The 14197-nt window shown below is 39.5% G+C and overlaps 1 protein-coding gene across 1 annotated transcript in view; it reads left to right on the forward strand.

The window, feature by feature from the left end:
- The first annotated feature begins 289 nt into the window (after positions 1-289).
- The window catches only part of SLC5A12 (solute carrier family 5 (sodium/monocarboxylate cotransporter), member 12), a 37008-nt gene continuing 23100 nt past the window's right edge, over positions 290-14197 (forward strand). The window contains exons 1-4 of the mRNA XM_015429145.1: positions 290-646; positions 6445-6510; positions 8924-8975; positions 14082-14149. Of these exons, the coding sequence (XP_015284631.1) occupies positions 290-646; positions 6445-6510; positions 8924-8975; positions 14082-14149 (543 nt within the window). The remainder of the gene's footprint in view (positions 647-6444; positions 6511-8923; positions 8976-14081; positions 14150-14197) is intronic.

Here is a 14197-nt window from a genome sequence, read left to right on the forward strand (position 1 = left end):
TTCCTGCTTGCAAAGGTGATTTCATGAAAGGCATGATTATGTTTTTGACTTACATACTGCCAGAATGAGATTATGGAAAATACTGGCTCATTTATTTAAGACATTTTGACAGCATTGGCATTTGTTTTTATTTGTTTCAGCACAATTCTTCATCCCTTAAATCTGAATTGTATCTCTTGAATAACAGTTTGTATTCTGGTTTTTAGGAACAGCCTTGCAAATATGGAGCTATATTATTTGCTTCTGAACAAGCAAAGGAGTAACTACTAAGAGACCACTAATTAGCACAATGACCAGCTTCATACGTCCAGATGTTAAAAATTTTGTTGCCTGGGACTATGTTGTTTTTGCGGCACTCTTTGTCATTTCTTCTGGTATAGGAGTCTTTTTTGCAGTTAAAGAGAGGAAAAAAACGAGTTCCAGGGACTTTTTAGTTGGTGGCAAACAGATGACTTGTGGACCAGTAGCTCTGTCTCTCACAGCTAGTTTCATGTCAGCCGTGACTGTGCTGGGAACCCCAGCTGAGGTATATCGCTATGGGGCATCCTTCATCATCTTCTTCATTGCATACACATTTGTCATCATTTTTACTTCAGAACTTTTCCTGCCTGTATTCTACAGATCTGGGATCACAAGCACTTATGAGGTAACCTTTATTTATATTTATATATTTATCCCTATATCACTATATCTATCTATCTATCTATCTATCTATCTATCTATCTATCTATCTATCTATCTATCTATCTATCTATCTATTATCTCCATCCATCCATATAATTTGTATCTATATTGTATTTAGTCAGCCTAAGACATTTTGACAGCATTTACATTAGTTCTTTGGAGTATTTTGAGTCCTTTGAAGTATTAAATTCAATCAGATTTCAACTCATTTCCTGCTATTTAATTAGATATATATTGGGTAAATTAAAAAATAATTTTTTGTTTATAAAACATAAAATGATTATTAGTGGCAAATTTATTGTGTGCTGCAAGAATTTGTACAGATGCAAGATGAGTGAATAATGATCTACCATCCATTAATGCAAGTCTTCAAAAGGGGCAAAATGCAAGACTAATGGAATGAACAAACTGGCAAGATTTAGGAATGAATGTCAACAAGAACATACATTTGTACAAAACTGGGTCTCCTTCATTTCATATTGGATGGAGAAGAGTAAGAATTCCACACTACTGCTTTTATTACTTTCTTTATATGAACTTATGTATGTTTAATTGTTTAGATTTATGTAAACAAAGGAAAATATTATTTAAAGTAGAAAAAAGATTGTTTGCATTTTCAGAGTTTATTGATCTGTCTGTTGATCGTGAGATAAGAGGAGCATTTTAACTCTGTATACTGATTTATTGTTCTGTGTATCAACATACTCATTTTATGTGTCGTGAAATTTGTCTGTCTTCACCCTGAGCTTTCAGTAGAAGAAGAAACAGAAAACCTTTATTGGCATAACAAGAGCTTTCAGTATACCAAAGATAGAAATCAAAATCAATCAATGTCTCAGCCAATTAAAAATATAAATCACAGATTTAAAATAATAGAAGTAGGTGTCTGTATCATCACCACCCCCATCACCTTCAAATAACAGGCATACCAGGAATCATTGGAGGAGGAAAACAATCTCCACCCATCCCTCAAGAATCTTACCTTCCAAGATTCCATTCTCTCTGGAGCTTGAGCAGGCTGATCTCCTGTTTAACTGATTTCATCCTCCTTTTCCTTTAACTGACTCTTAGCTCTCAACATTCTGTCCCCTCTGGATCATTTTCATTTCTCATCAGGCCAGTTTCATGTTTCTCTTTAGTTAATTTACAAAGTCATACATTTCTATATACCTAGGGGGTCCTCCAATTATACAGAGACTCTTACATCGTCTATGGATGGCCTGCTTTTACTGCTTTCATCAGTTTTCTACTAGATATAGAGATACACCTAGTGCTATTAGCCTTATTATAGATGAGAATTAAAGCTAAGAGACAGTGGCTTGCCACCACTTGTTCTCATAACTGAGCTGGAGCCCCTGACTGAGATTCACAGCCATGTGCGGACCTGATTTTGATCATGACTTCTGTGCACAGGGAAGGGTATTTTCTCTCCAAATGCATTTCTCTGACATGAAATTGCCACAGGCAGCCACTATTTGCCCATTTGGAGGAATTCACATGTAGTCAATAGGGCAAATATCAGCTCTCTGGGGCTGTTTCTGATTGGGGAAATGAAATTGAAAAGGCTTAAGCCCATACTCAGTGGTCCCACTCCAAACCAGGCCCCTGAATGCCAGGGAATCTAAGTTTTACCTAAGAAGATACAACAACCATCTGATTGACAGGACCCATGGAGACAGAGCCAGGAACAACATATTATTTTGTAGACCTACAGTAGTAATAGAGGCTAGTACCTGACTGGGGCTGCTTTCACACATCATTGGGTGCATTGCTATAGCATTTTGGGCTGGGAAAGGCAGCACCCTGGTTCTGATCTGAATTGGGCCCCTTCAGCACTCCTGAATAGAGTTCCCATGGGGAACTCACTGTGATCTTATGGCTGCAACTCCTTGTGGTGATCGTGTGGTAGATTTAAGGCACAAGTTTGGACCTCAGTCAAATGATCATGTGCAAAATTGCAGGTTCTGCTTGTATTAAATGAGACAGCACAAACAGACTGCCGGCATGGGTACATGAAACTATGGATACCAGAAGGGCAATTGCGTATCTTGCCCCTTGCTCTCCTATAGTGAGGTGTCTCCAATGTTGTGTGATGTGTGTTGATTTTTGCCAGATTTCCCTTGCCCTGCGGCCCTTTTTGGCTCCTGGAAAATTATGGCTAGAGCTGTAGGATCTGAGTGAACAAAAAACCCTGTTGGTTGGGGGACAAAGAGGTAGGGGGATTGGGTTGTACCTTCCTGTTCCTCCCACTCAGAGTTCCACTCACAGAAAAGGGAGGAGGGGTGCTTTTGCTTGATTCTTGCTCCTCCTGCAGCCTCTTGACCTACATGGCTTGACCTACATGTGGGTAGCGGGACTCCAAGCATCATCTTCTCTGCTGGGGGATGGGAAATTGGGGTAAAATGGCAATACCTTCCAGTGGTGATTAGTTGGATGAAACACAGTGCATAATGGATCTAATGGATAACAGCTTATTGGTTCTTCATGTGCTTTGCAATATTTATGTTTGGAATGCAGTTTCTGATGATTTTGGGGGCAACAGCACCTCTTAGGATTCTTGATTCAGCTAAAATGACAGACAATAGTTAATATGGAGTAATGATTGTGAATATATGACCCCGGTAACTGAAATGCAACCAAGGAATGTATAGTTTTTGGATAATAGATTCCCTTCCCCACCACACAAAGTTAATGTCTGTTAATTATTTAATGTTGTGGCATAGCTATGAACTTGTATTTAACAGCAGGAACTATTGTTGAAACTAAACTCAGCATGAAGTAAAAGCCCAACTATCTAATAAGTGAAATGAGGAAAACTGTGTGCAGCCATGAAATTTAAAAATGCTTTGTTTCATTTGCTTAGCTAGCCACAGTTTACCTGAAAGATCTCATTATAAGGCAAGGACAGATTGCAAATTTGTTTGTAGTCAGAAACAGAAGATAAGGATTCCAAAATAACCAAGGGTCATAATAAAGATAACAGGGCAATATTCTCTTTTATCTTTTCAATACCTGAGACAGAAATTCCCTTGAAGGCACTTCAAGAAGCCTTCTCCAGATAAGTAACTGTGGCTGTAAAATGGCAAGTGTGCAAGAAAAACCACACATTCCTTTATATTTCTTTATTAGTATTTCAAGTGGCATTACATCTTATTATTAATAAGGGTAATTATTAGCATTACCTTCAGGGGTAAGGCAGAGCATAGATGACATAATTGATGGGGGGATCTAAAGGCAAATAGTTAAGGACTGGGAATGGTGAGGCTGAAAACAGATATCTTAGTCCTTGACTAAAGAGGCCATCATATTTGGTTACATTATGAGAAGATAAAACTCACAAGACAAAACAATAACGCTAGGGAAAGTTGAAGGCAGCAGGAAAAGAGGAAGACCCAATATGAGATGGATTGACTCAATCAGTGAGGCCATGACTCTCAGTTTGCAAGACCTGAGCAAGGCTCCCCATACATTCCCCCAAGAGCACTGCGATCGGGGAATCTCCATCGCCTGGAGGTTCCAGGCCCCCGGGAAGTGAAGTTGGCCCAAACCAGGGCTAGGACGTTCTTGGTGGCGGCTCCCACCTGGTGGAATGAGCTCCCGGAGGAGATCCGGGCCCTGCGGGACCTAGTGCAGTTCCGCAGGGCCTGCAAGACGGAGCTCTTCCGCCAGGCCTTTGAGGGGGAGCCGCCACCGCCACTATTCCACCAATGATATTCCAACCATCTACCCCACATAGTGGGGATAGATGTCGCCCAATAGAGCTGGGGAAACATTCTTCCTGGCGCTCCTGCTGTGAAGAACTTGGCCGCCAGTGTGGGACGTCGCCCATCTTGGATTTTATGTAAATTATCAAAGCACCAAATTTTTATGTCAAGATATAGTGTTTTTATTATGCTGTTGTTGTATGCATATTTTAACTTCGGCATGGCCGTTAGTTAGCCGCCCCGAGCTGTATATTGGATGGGGCGGGATATAAATCCCAAAAACAAACAAATAAATAAATAAATAATTTTAATTATAGGACATTCTGGAGGTCATTAATTCATATAGTCACCACAAGTTGGAAGCGACTTGATGGCACTTAACACATACAAATTTTATTCTCTCCTTCTTTGAAGGATGATCAAAGCAGTGCATGGCAAAGGTAATCCAGAAACACAGCAAGCCTGAAGCATAGCAAGGGAGCTGTAAATGGAGCTATTCACCAGGTTGCGAGCAGCTTCTTCTTGCTTCTTTTTTAGGGGGCTGGATCCAAGGCTGTGACATCCTTCAAAGATATCATTTATATTTGCTAGTTGTTCATAGGGTTGCCAAGTCCTCACTGTATGTACAGCTGGTGGACTCCAGCGCTGCTTTGGGAGTGCCGCAACCACATCACCTGGAAGTGATGCAACCACATCGGGCGTGCCGGGGGCAGGGCCACAATCATCCGAGGGAAAACCATAGAGTTTTCCCTCGGATGACCGTGACCCCACCCCCAACGCACCTGACGCGACTGCGTCACTTCCGGGTAACGTGCTGACACCGGGCACGTCGTGTGCTTTGGGGGTGGGGTTCCCCCTGGGGCCCGATCCGCCAGCGGAGGGTAATGGGCCTCTGGGGCGGGGATTTCCCTGCCCCCCGGGGGGACTTGGCAAGCCTAGTTGTTCAGGACAAAAGCACCATTGATAACCTGTATGTATTATTTGAAGGTGTATCTGGGTGGTCTCCAATGTAATAGGTGTTACTAAAAAGTGAAAAATAGTTGGTACTAAAAAAATAGTTGTTAGTAAAAAGTGAAAGTTTCAGATTTATTTGTACCCATCACAGTACCTGTATTCATCCCAACAATGTGAAAGGCTCAGCACATCTACAGACTGCAATTACATCATGTTAAGGATTTTCCAGTAGGTACATGATCCAAACCAATGCAAGATGCTTGTAGGTATTGTCTGTATATTGTCTGGCATGGCAACAACAATAATCTGATGTGGGCCGTCATCATATTAACATGTAGCTAACAGTATAATTTGATGGGCTGGATCCAAGCTAGTTTTTGTGAGAACAAGGACTTCTACCGCAGAGTGTGATTTTCCTCCTCCCCCCATGACGGCCCGAAATATCCCCCAATCCTAGTCCTAGGAGAGAAGTGACCCATAAGAAGATGATATTAGGGAGCATTTCAGGCTGCTACATGGGTGGGCTGGGAAATATATGCTCCACTGGACAAAGTCCTTATGCCTATGGAAAAATCAGCATCTAAGCCACTGAATTTACTATGAGTTACTCCTGAGTAAACAGACATATGAATAAACTGTATATATCATGGGAATCCACTCCCAAGTTAGCCGATGTGGTGTCTGCACAATGCACTTACTCAAAGGTGGTGGTGGGGGAAATTACCCTGTCCTTTTTTTTAGGACTAAAAGCAGCCTGGAGGGAGGGGTCAGTTCTGATCATATGTCAAACTGAATTGGAGAAAAAAAAGGTAATCCTTGACTTCTCCTGTAGTTGTGTTAGCATTAAAAACACAAGGAGGCTCTGATCACAGATGTCTCAGCATCATCTTATTTGACCCATACACTTTCTGAAAGAAAACAACTCTCCCTGCACCCTGTAATGCTTCCTAGGCTATTGTCTCAAACTATTTTATGCTGCTTAACAAGTGTAGAGGCACTTTCTCAGAAACAACTGTACCTACTTGCTGAATCAGATGGAATGTGAGTTCGAAGGTGATATGACAGATGTTTTTCATTTACTCATATTCATTCTTTACTACAGTATTTGGAGTTAAGATTTAACAAGCCTGTCCGTGTTGCTGCTACAGTTATTTACATCGTGCAAACGGTAAGGGATCTTTTACATTCTATATGTGACAGACGTCCTCACTTATAAATGGGCAATAAATGGGCAATTTTCTCAGTGGAGGGTGGTAAGCAGTGGGGTACTGCAGGGATCAGAACTGGGTCTGATGCTTTTTAACTTGTTATTAATGATTTGGAGTTGGGAGTAAGTAGTGAAGTGGCTAAATTTGCAGATGACATGAAGTTGTTCAGGGTGGTGAGAACCAGGGAGGATTGTGAGGCACTCCAAAGGGATCTGTCGAGGATGGGCGAGTGGGCATCAATGTGGCAAATGGGGTTCAGTGTGATCAGTTGCAAAGTGATGCACATCGGAGCCAAAAATCCTAACTATAAATACACATTGATGGGGTCTGAACTGGCAGAGACTGATCAAGAAAGAGATCTTGGAGTTGTAATAGATAACTCAGTGAAAATGTCTAGACAGTGTGCGACTGCAATAAAAAAGGCCAACGCTATACTGGGGATTATTAGGAAGGGAATTGAAAACAAACCAGCCAGTATCATAATGCCCCTGTATAAATTGATGGTGCGACCTCATTTGAAGTACTGTGTACAGTTCTGGTCACCAAACTTCAAAATGATGTTATAGCATTGGAAAAAGTGCAGAAAAGGGCAACTGGAATGATAAAAGGGTTGGAACACATTCCATATGAAGAAAGGTTAAAGCGCTTGGGGCTCTTTAGCTTGGAGAAACGTGGTTTGCAGAAAGCACAAAAAAAAGGTGAGCAACAGGGAGGAGCTGGGTTTTTTTGGCAACCTCTTTAAAGGGACTGCACAGGAGAAGCCAAAAAAAACCAGCTGAGCAGCAGGGAGGTGCTCCCCAGCACTTAGCTGTTTTTGCGGCTTTCACGGGGAACAGAAATCAGGGGTTTAAAGGGACTACCACAAACATTTTTAAAACTACAAACAGAGCAAAATTTGTAATTAATTTTGCTTCATGGTTCAGTTTCTGCATCCCTATTAGAGTGTTCAGAGCATGTTTTAGCTTCCAGCTCCATCCCAGGGGCAAAGGAGCTCTGAGGTCACAGCCCTTAGACAGACCCCCAAAGGTAAAGCTTCCTGAATTTAAGGCTGCTGTAGGAATAACACAGCTCCATTTTCTCAGAGACCTAAGTGATTTTGACCAAGCACTTGCTTTAGAATTCTCTCTAAAAGTCAAAAATCCACAATAGTGAAAGGGCTGGTTTCTAAATTTCTCATTTCTAAAAACAGATTATTTTTGAGACAGTTGAGTTCTGGAGCTTGACAGACTAATGGTTATATAGTTTTCAGGTTTCACTCTGGAAGAAAATAGTGGAACTTATCTCAGCAAGGAATACTTAACGTCATTTGCACTTAAAATTCTGTTCAAATGGCGGCCTCCCTTCTTCATAGAATTTTATGGCAACTTCTGACACTGTTCCTCTTCATTCCAACAGTAGCCACTCCCTGGAGAGACTCCAAGAGCAAGCTTGGCAATTCACATAGGAAGCAAATTGACAACATAAAAAGAAAACTCTGTTGTTCCTTGAGGTTGTTTGGGAAACAGTGCAAAGTTAATTGGCTTTTCTTAGTGGGTAATTTGATAAATATGCCCTTAGAGGGAACCGTTTGTTTCCCAAAAGGATTCCACCCTCCAAATGAATTCCATGCATCTAAATAGCGGCAGTATTAGCAATAGACTGGTATTTGCATTGGAAATTGCTTGATTTGCAAAGTATTTAACAGTTCCAGAAAGAATTTTGTAAAACTGACTATCTTATTCTATGCAACACTGATTGACATACAAAATGAAATTTTGCATTCCTCCGACATTTTATTAATACCAACACACACACACACACACACACACACACACACACAGCCTGTGTAAATCCATTGAAGTCAGTGGATTTAGAAGGGTATAACTCTGTTCAGGACTATACCATATTACACAAGGTAGAACACTGTCCCCCAAAACTAGAACACTGAGTATTATGTATTATCCTAATGTATGGACTAGATTATTCCAGTTCTCATGAAACCTTTATATTACTGGGCAATTTCAATATAGTAGTAGTTTCTTGTTAAGATAACAGAGTCCATTTCCCAGTTGGAGGGAAAAAAACCATTGCTGGTAGTCTGCCCCACTTCAGAAAGTCACATGGAAGGTTTTAGGCACATGGTGATCTGGGGTGATAAGCGTTTGGGAAGGATGTGCATGTGTGTGCATGCATGAATATATGTCCTCACCAGTGTGGGGGCCTTCTTCAGTGTATGAATGTGGGACAAGAGAATCCATAATTTAAACAAGGCATAAAGTTAACCATAGGGTCCCTGGATCTTTGAGTGTGTGTGTGTGTGTCCATTCTAGAGGAAGTTCTCTGGTTATTTTTAGTTGAGATTTCAAGTTTGTTCTTCTTTCTTCTCCATTGCAGATTCTTTACACTGGAGTGGTTGTCTATGCACCAGCTTTAGCTCTCAATCAAGGTGAGTTTCTAGTCCAACACACACAACTTTACCAATCATTCTTGTCAGGACAGAAGGGAAAAAATGAGAAATTTGAAAACCTTATATACTTTGGAAAGCATTTTGCCTTCTCCTGCTACCATCTGGCAATCCTCCATCTTCTTCTCTCTCCTTACAAGATTCTGTGCTTTATTTGTTCAGTTGTCCTTTTGCCAAAAAGTAACCAGAGAAGATGTGTGTCAAGCAGTTACTTAAGGTCTTGGCATAGTGTTCAGTACAGGGTAATGATCCCAGACTGGATTATGTACTTTGACACTTTTGTTCTTTCTGCCTAATGTTGTAATACCATATGTAATGTGAACAGGGATAAAACAGAGATTCCTCAGATTATAAATAATTCTGTTAACCTCTGCAAGGTTTTATATTTATTGCAGTCTAATACTGTGTAATATCCCACCTGAGTCAGGTTTGATTTTATTCACTCCACTGAAGGACCATTTGCAAAAAGGGATATTTCTCTCAGAGGAACAATAACAGTGATATTCTGTTATTCAAAGAATTCTTATCCCATAGCTTGTTTCCCTTTTACTGGAGATCAGGGGCTGGATCCATATGTGCATGGAGGTTTTCAGCCTCCCCTTCTGGCAGCAGCCCAATGTGACTCTACAAAAAGACTCCCCGAGGATTGTGGGACAACCAGTACTGTGAAGGTTGCCACTGGAAGTAGGGTTCTCATTTGCCTGCTTATGGTGGGAAACCTCCAGCCAATTGTAGCCTTTGCCCATCAGTGGTCAGCTGGTCAGTGGGTGGAGACTGGGGCCAAAGGGGAGCTCATGATGGTACTGGGGAGGACTGGGGTCCTCATCTACTTACAGGAAATTTGAACCATAGAGTTCCTGACAATTCCTAGAGCTGTCCAGAAGTTATAAGGGTAGCTGAAGCAATTGCCAGAAACTCTAGGGTAATCTTACCATAGCATTTCTGGCAATTGCCATTTTTTGAGTAGCTCTAGGGTTAAGTAGCTGAGACCTTATTTTTTAAAAAAATATCCTGGGATTCTGCCCCCCCCCCCCACTGTAACTGGAAGGAAAAGCTGGCTTGACTCATTTTGCTGTACCAAGTGACTAGAGTTCAGCATGAGCAGAAGCAATACGAATGGGAAGGCCATACCTTTTCCCATGTGTCACTACTGGCTCCCAGCAGCCGAGGAATAAGCAGGAAGGGAGCATTCACTCCCTCCTGTTTGTGTCACTCGGTTCCAAAGGGTGAAAAATGTTTCTTCAGCTCATTATGGCTAGCAGGTGATTACCAGCTATGCCATGCCACTTCTTCCTCCATTATGGCAGTCCTGCTAGTTTGAAATTGGGTGGGCTCTTGGGTAGTGAACTCATCCTGCTGGAAGGGACAATTGGCAACTCTCCTGTACACAGAGGAAGTACCCTCCCAGCTCTTATTTTCCTTGCTCATTTTTTCTTACAGTATTAATTGAGTAACTAACTAATTGGAATAATACTAAATAACTATTGGAACCTTAGCAAATCCTGAATTTAAATTGTAATTGTAATTTAAATTGTAATTCTATCAAATGGCTCTTAGAATTCTCACAGTCCCATCATAAGGTCAGAAAATTCTGATATATCAGTAAAAGGTCTATCAAGGGTTTGTAACTAATGACTACATTTCTTTTTGATTTCTAATAGTCACCAGTACATGTAGATATTTAATGAGACAGGCTGTAGATAGTCCAATATTTTTTGAGAAATATTACTTTCCACTGCTTTGATGAATGATCAGATTTCTTCTCCATGTCCTTAATTTACCGGTAAATGTCCACATTTATCATTAAAGGTTGGGAAATTTATATAGGTCTCATAACACATTATATACAAGATAAGTAGCTGTGTTAGTCTTTAAGGTGTGCTACTGGACTCTTACTCTTCTCTACTCCTAGGTAAAGGAAAGGTAAAGGTTTCCTTTGCTCGAAAGCCAGTTGAATCCGACTCTAGTGTTGCGGTGCTCATCTCCATTTCAAAGCTGAAGAGCCAGCGCTGTCCGAAGACGTTTCCGTGGTCATGTGGCCGGCATGACTAAACACCAAGGCGCACAGACTAAGACAATTTGTGGTAGGGTATGAGGTTCCACGATACCTGAAGAAGTGAGTGGTGACTCACGAAACCTCATACCCTACTGCAAATTTTGTTAGTCTTTAAGGTGTTACTGGTCTCTTACTCTTTTCTGTTACATTATATACAGTTAGTGCTGCTAAACCTGAATAATTTCCAGGTGCTTCAGTTAATGGCCCATTTGCCCCCACTCCCAGTTAATATGGAATACCATGTGGTCAACAGGAAAGATATAATCCCCCCCTTTCACAAGTGGAAAAATCTATTCAGTCAGCTTTCTGGTGGCAGTTCCCAGTGGGTGCTACTCTGTAAGGCCCCCTGATCTTGGAAGGGGGATTTTATTATCTTAGAGCTATTGCTATATTGCTATATGCACAACCTGAATCACCTGGATTCAGTTCCAGAAATTAAATATTAATGGTTTTTATTTTAAAAAATATTTTATTAAGAAAAACATTTAAAAATAGCATCAGGAAATAAAATATTAATGAAGGTCTTTGTATATAACATAAATTCCATACATATTCCTTGGAATTTTAGATTTGAAATACATCAAAAGCTTCTAACTTAAGCTTTGATATGAAAAGACACATATTTTGCAATATAATGTGCATAACTGATAATTAACAGAAAGACTCTGCTTAAACAATTTCATTAAATGTTTTGGTATAGATTTCCCCCCCCAGTTTTATTCTACAATACTTTCCAGACTAGATTGTTTTTCTTGATACATGTCAAAAAGCCAAATGTAGCTCTTATTCAATAATATGGGTCCTAGTTATTCATCTTCTAAACAAAACCAGTTTTCCATTATTTTCTATACATAAGAAGAGCAAGGCTACACTGATAAATGGTAGTTGAAAAATCTGTGCAGGAGCCACTTATTCTACAGTACCAGGCCATTGCTTCTTTGGCTCTTACAGTTCAGAGAAGATCGTCTTTAAAAAAATAATAAAGTGGGACACAAGTTCATGAATAGAAGAAGCCAAAACTAGAAGTGCACAGTGACCCCTAAATAGTCTCAAATCAAACAGAATGTTTTCCTTTCAACAATGTACTTTTTAAAAATTGGAAAGTGTGGGGAGAGGGAGTGGCTGAGAAAAAGTATTGCAATCAGAGACCTAACAGCACTTTCTCTTCTATTTATTTGCATTGATGAAGTATTAAAAAAAAGTTTGAGCTATTTTCCACCATTAATTTATGCCCTCGGTATTATTGTCAAATTGTTGAAAGAGAGTAATAGAGGCAGTCTTTATCTTTTTTTAAAAAAAGCAAACAATTTAGACAGGGGGTGACAACTGGCATCATGCCTTTTTTTTTTAAACAAAATTTTATTCCGGATATAATTAATCACATCCAACATTAATTTTACATTTAACCTTCTTTCCTCCAACCACTTCTTCATTACAAGTTCACTAGGTAACTGTTCTTCAACTATTACAATTATATCTCTATCCTTTCATATTATTAAAAATCAGTACTCAAAATAAGTTGTCTCTTACATCCCAATATTTTTCCAAATAGTCTTTTAACTCTTTCCAATCTTTATAGAAATCTTCTGCTTCCATATTATTAAGTTTCCATGTCATCTTGTCCATTTCAACCGAAAACAATAACTTTTTAATCCAATCCTCGACTCTCAGGATTTCATTTTGCTTCCAGCATTGAGCATAGGTCATTCTGGCTGTTGTTATCATATACCACATCAATGTCCTTTTCGCCACATTGACCTCTTCCATTTTTAGCCCCAAAAGTAATATTTCTGGTTCTTTCTTAAATTTACATTTCAGAATTTTTTCCATCTCTACATGAATTTCACTCCAATTTTTTTTGCCTTTTCACAAGTCCACCACATATGATAAAACGAGCCCTCAACTTTTTTGCACTTCCAACATTTGTTTGACATACTAGTATTCATATTAGCAATCTTTTTTGGCGTCATATACCACCTATACATCATCTTATAACAATTTTCTTTTAAATTATTACATGTTGATATTTTCAGTGCATTTTTCCATAGATACTCCCAAGACTCCATCGTTACCTCTTTGTTCATATTCACAGCCCATTTTATCATTTCTTCTTTAACTGTCTCATCCTCAGTATACCATTTTAACAGTAATTTATACATTTTTGAAATACATTTTTTCCCTCCCTCAAACCACACATTCTCAATATCATTATTCTTTTTTCTAAAACCAAAGGTTTTTAAAATCTTTTTTAAACAATTCATTTATTTGTCTATATTCAAACCAACCATATTTAAATGCTAATTCTTCTTCCATTTTCAGTTCAAACGATTTTCCCACTGGTTTTAACATATCTTTATATTGTACCCTATCTTCTCCTTTATATCTCGAAAAAGGTTTTATTACCTCTGCCGGTACAATGCTTTTATGCAAGTGTTAGAAAGCAGTGTAATAAAGTGAAATGGATGCAACTGAATTTACTCTGGACCCATTTGAGCAGCTTGCTCGAGCATTAATTGTGATTTGTTTAATACAGTTGGTTGACTCACATGTCCCTTTGCAGCAGTATGGTCACCGAGAGCAGTATAGGGATGATGTTCTTCCTCCTGGAAGGAGGAGAGGGACAAAAAACACAAACCAGGGTTTACACACAACCTGTCACTTTCATCTAGTAGACTGACAAAGGTCATTAAATGAGTGATGGTTTATATTGGTTTCCGAATATAGCTTTCCAATTAGTGCTTGGGAAGAGTTGTATGTCTGCAGTAATAATTTTTAAAATGTTTTATGGATGTTTTTCATATATTTTCTTCAGATATAGCCAATAATCATTTGCAGGGTGCTGGCAAAATAAAGCTGAGTCCTCAATAAAAGGGAAACCTTATCCACTAGGCAGAGAGAATATCTATTAAGAGATAATGGAAGGCGATAAGTAAAAGTAAGGGCTGTCTATATCCTGTTAGAAACAACCTGTTTTAGTGATTGCAGTGGCTCTAAAAGAATGGTTCCTAATTTGATTTTATTTGTCTTTGCAGTGACTGGATTTGATCTTTGGGGCTCCGTTTTTGCAACAGGCATTGTTTGTACATTCTATTGTACCCTGGTATGTCCTTGGCATACAGTCAGATTGTGAATGTGAACAATGCAGATC

Source organism: Gekko japonicus, unplaced genomic scaffold (assembly GCF_001447785.1).
Source record: "Gekko japonicus isolate JY-2015 unplaced genomic scaffold, Gekko_japonicus_V1.1 scaffold2381, whole genome shotgun sequence".
In the NCBI taxonomy this organism is placed as follows: Eukaryota; Metazoa; Chordata; class Lepidosauria; order Squamata; family Gekkonidae; genus Gekko; species Gekko japonicus.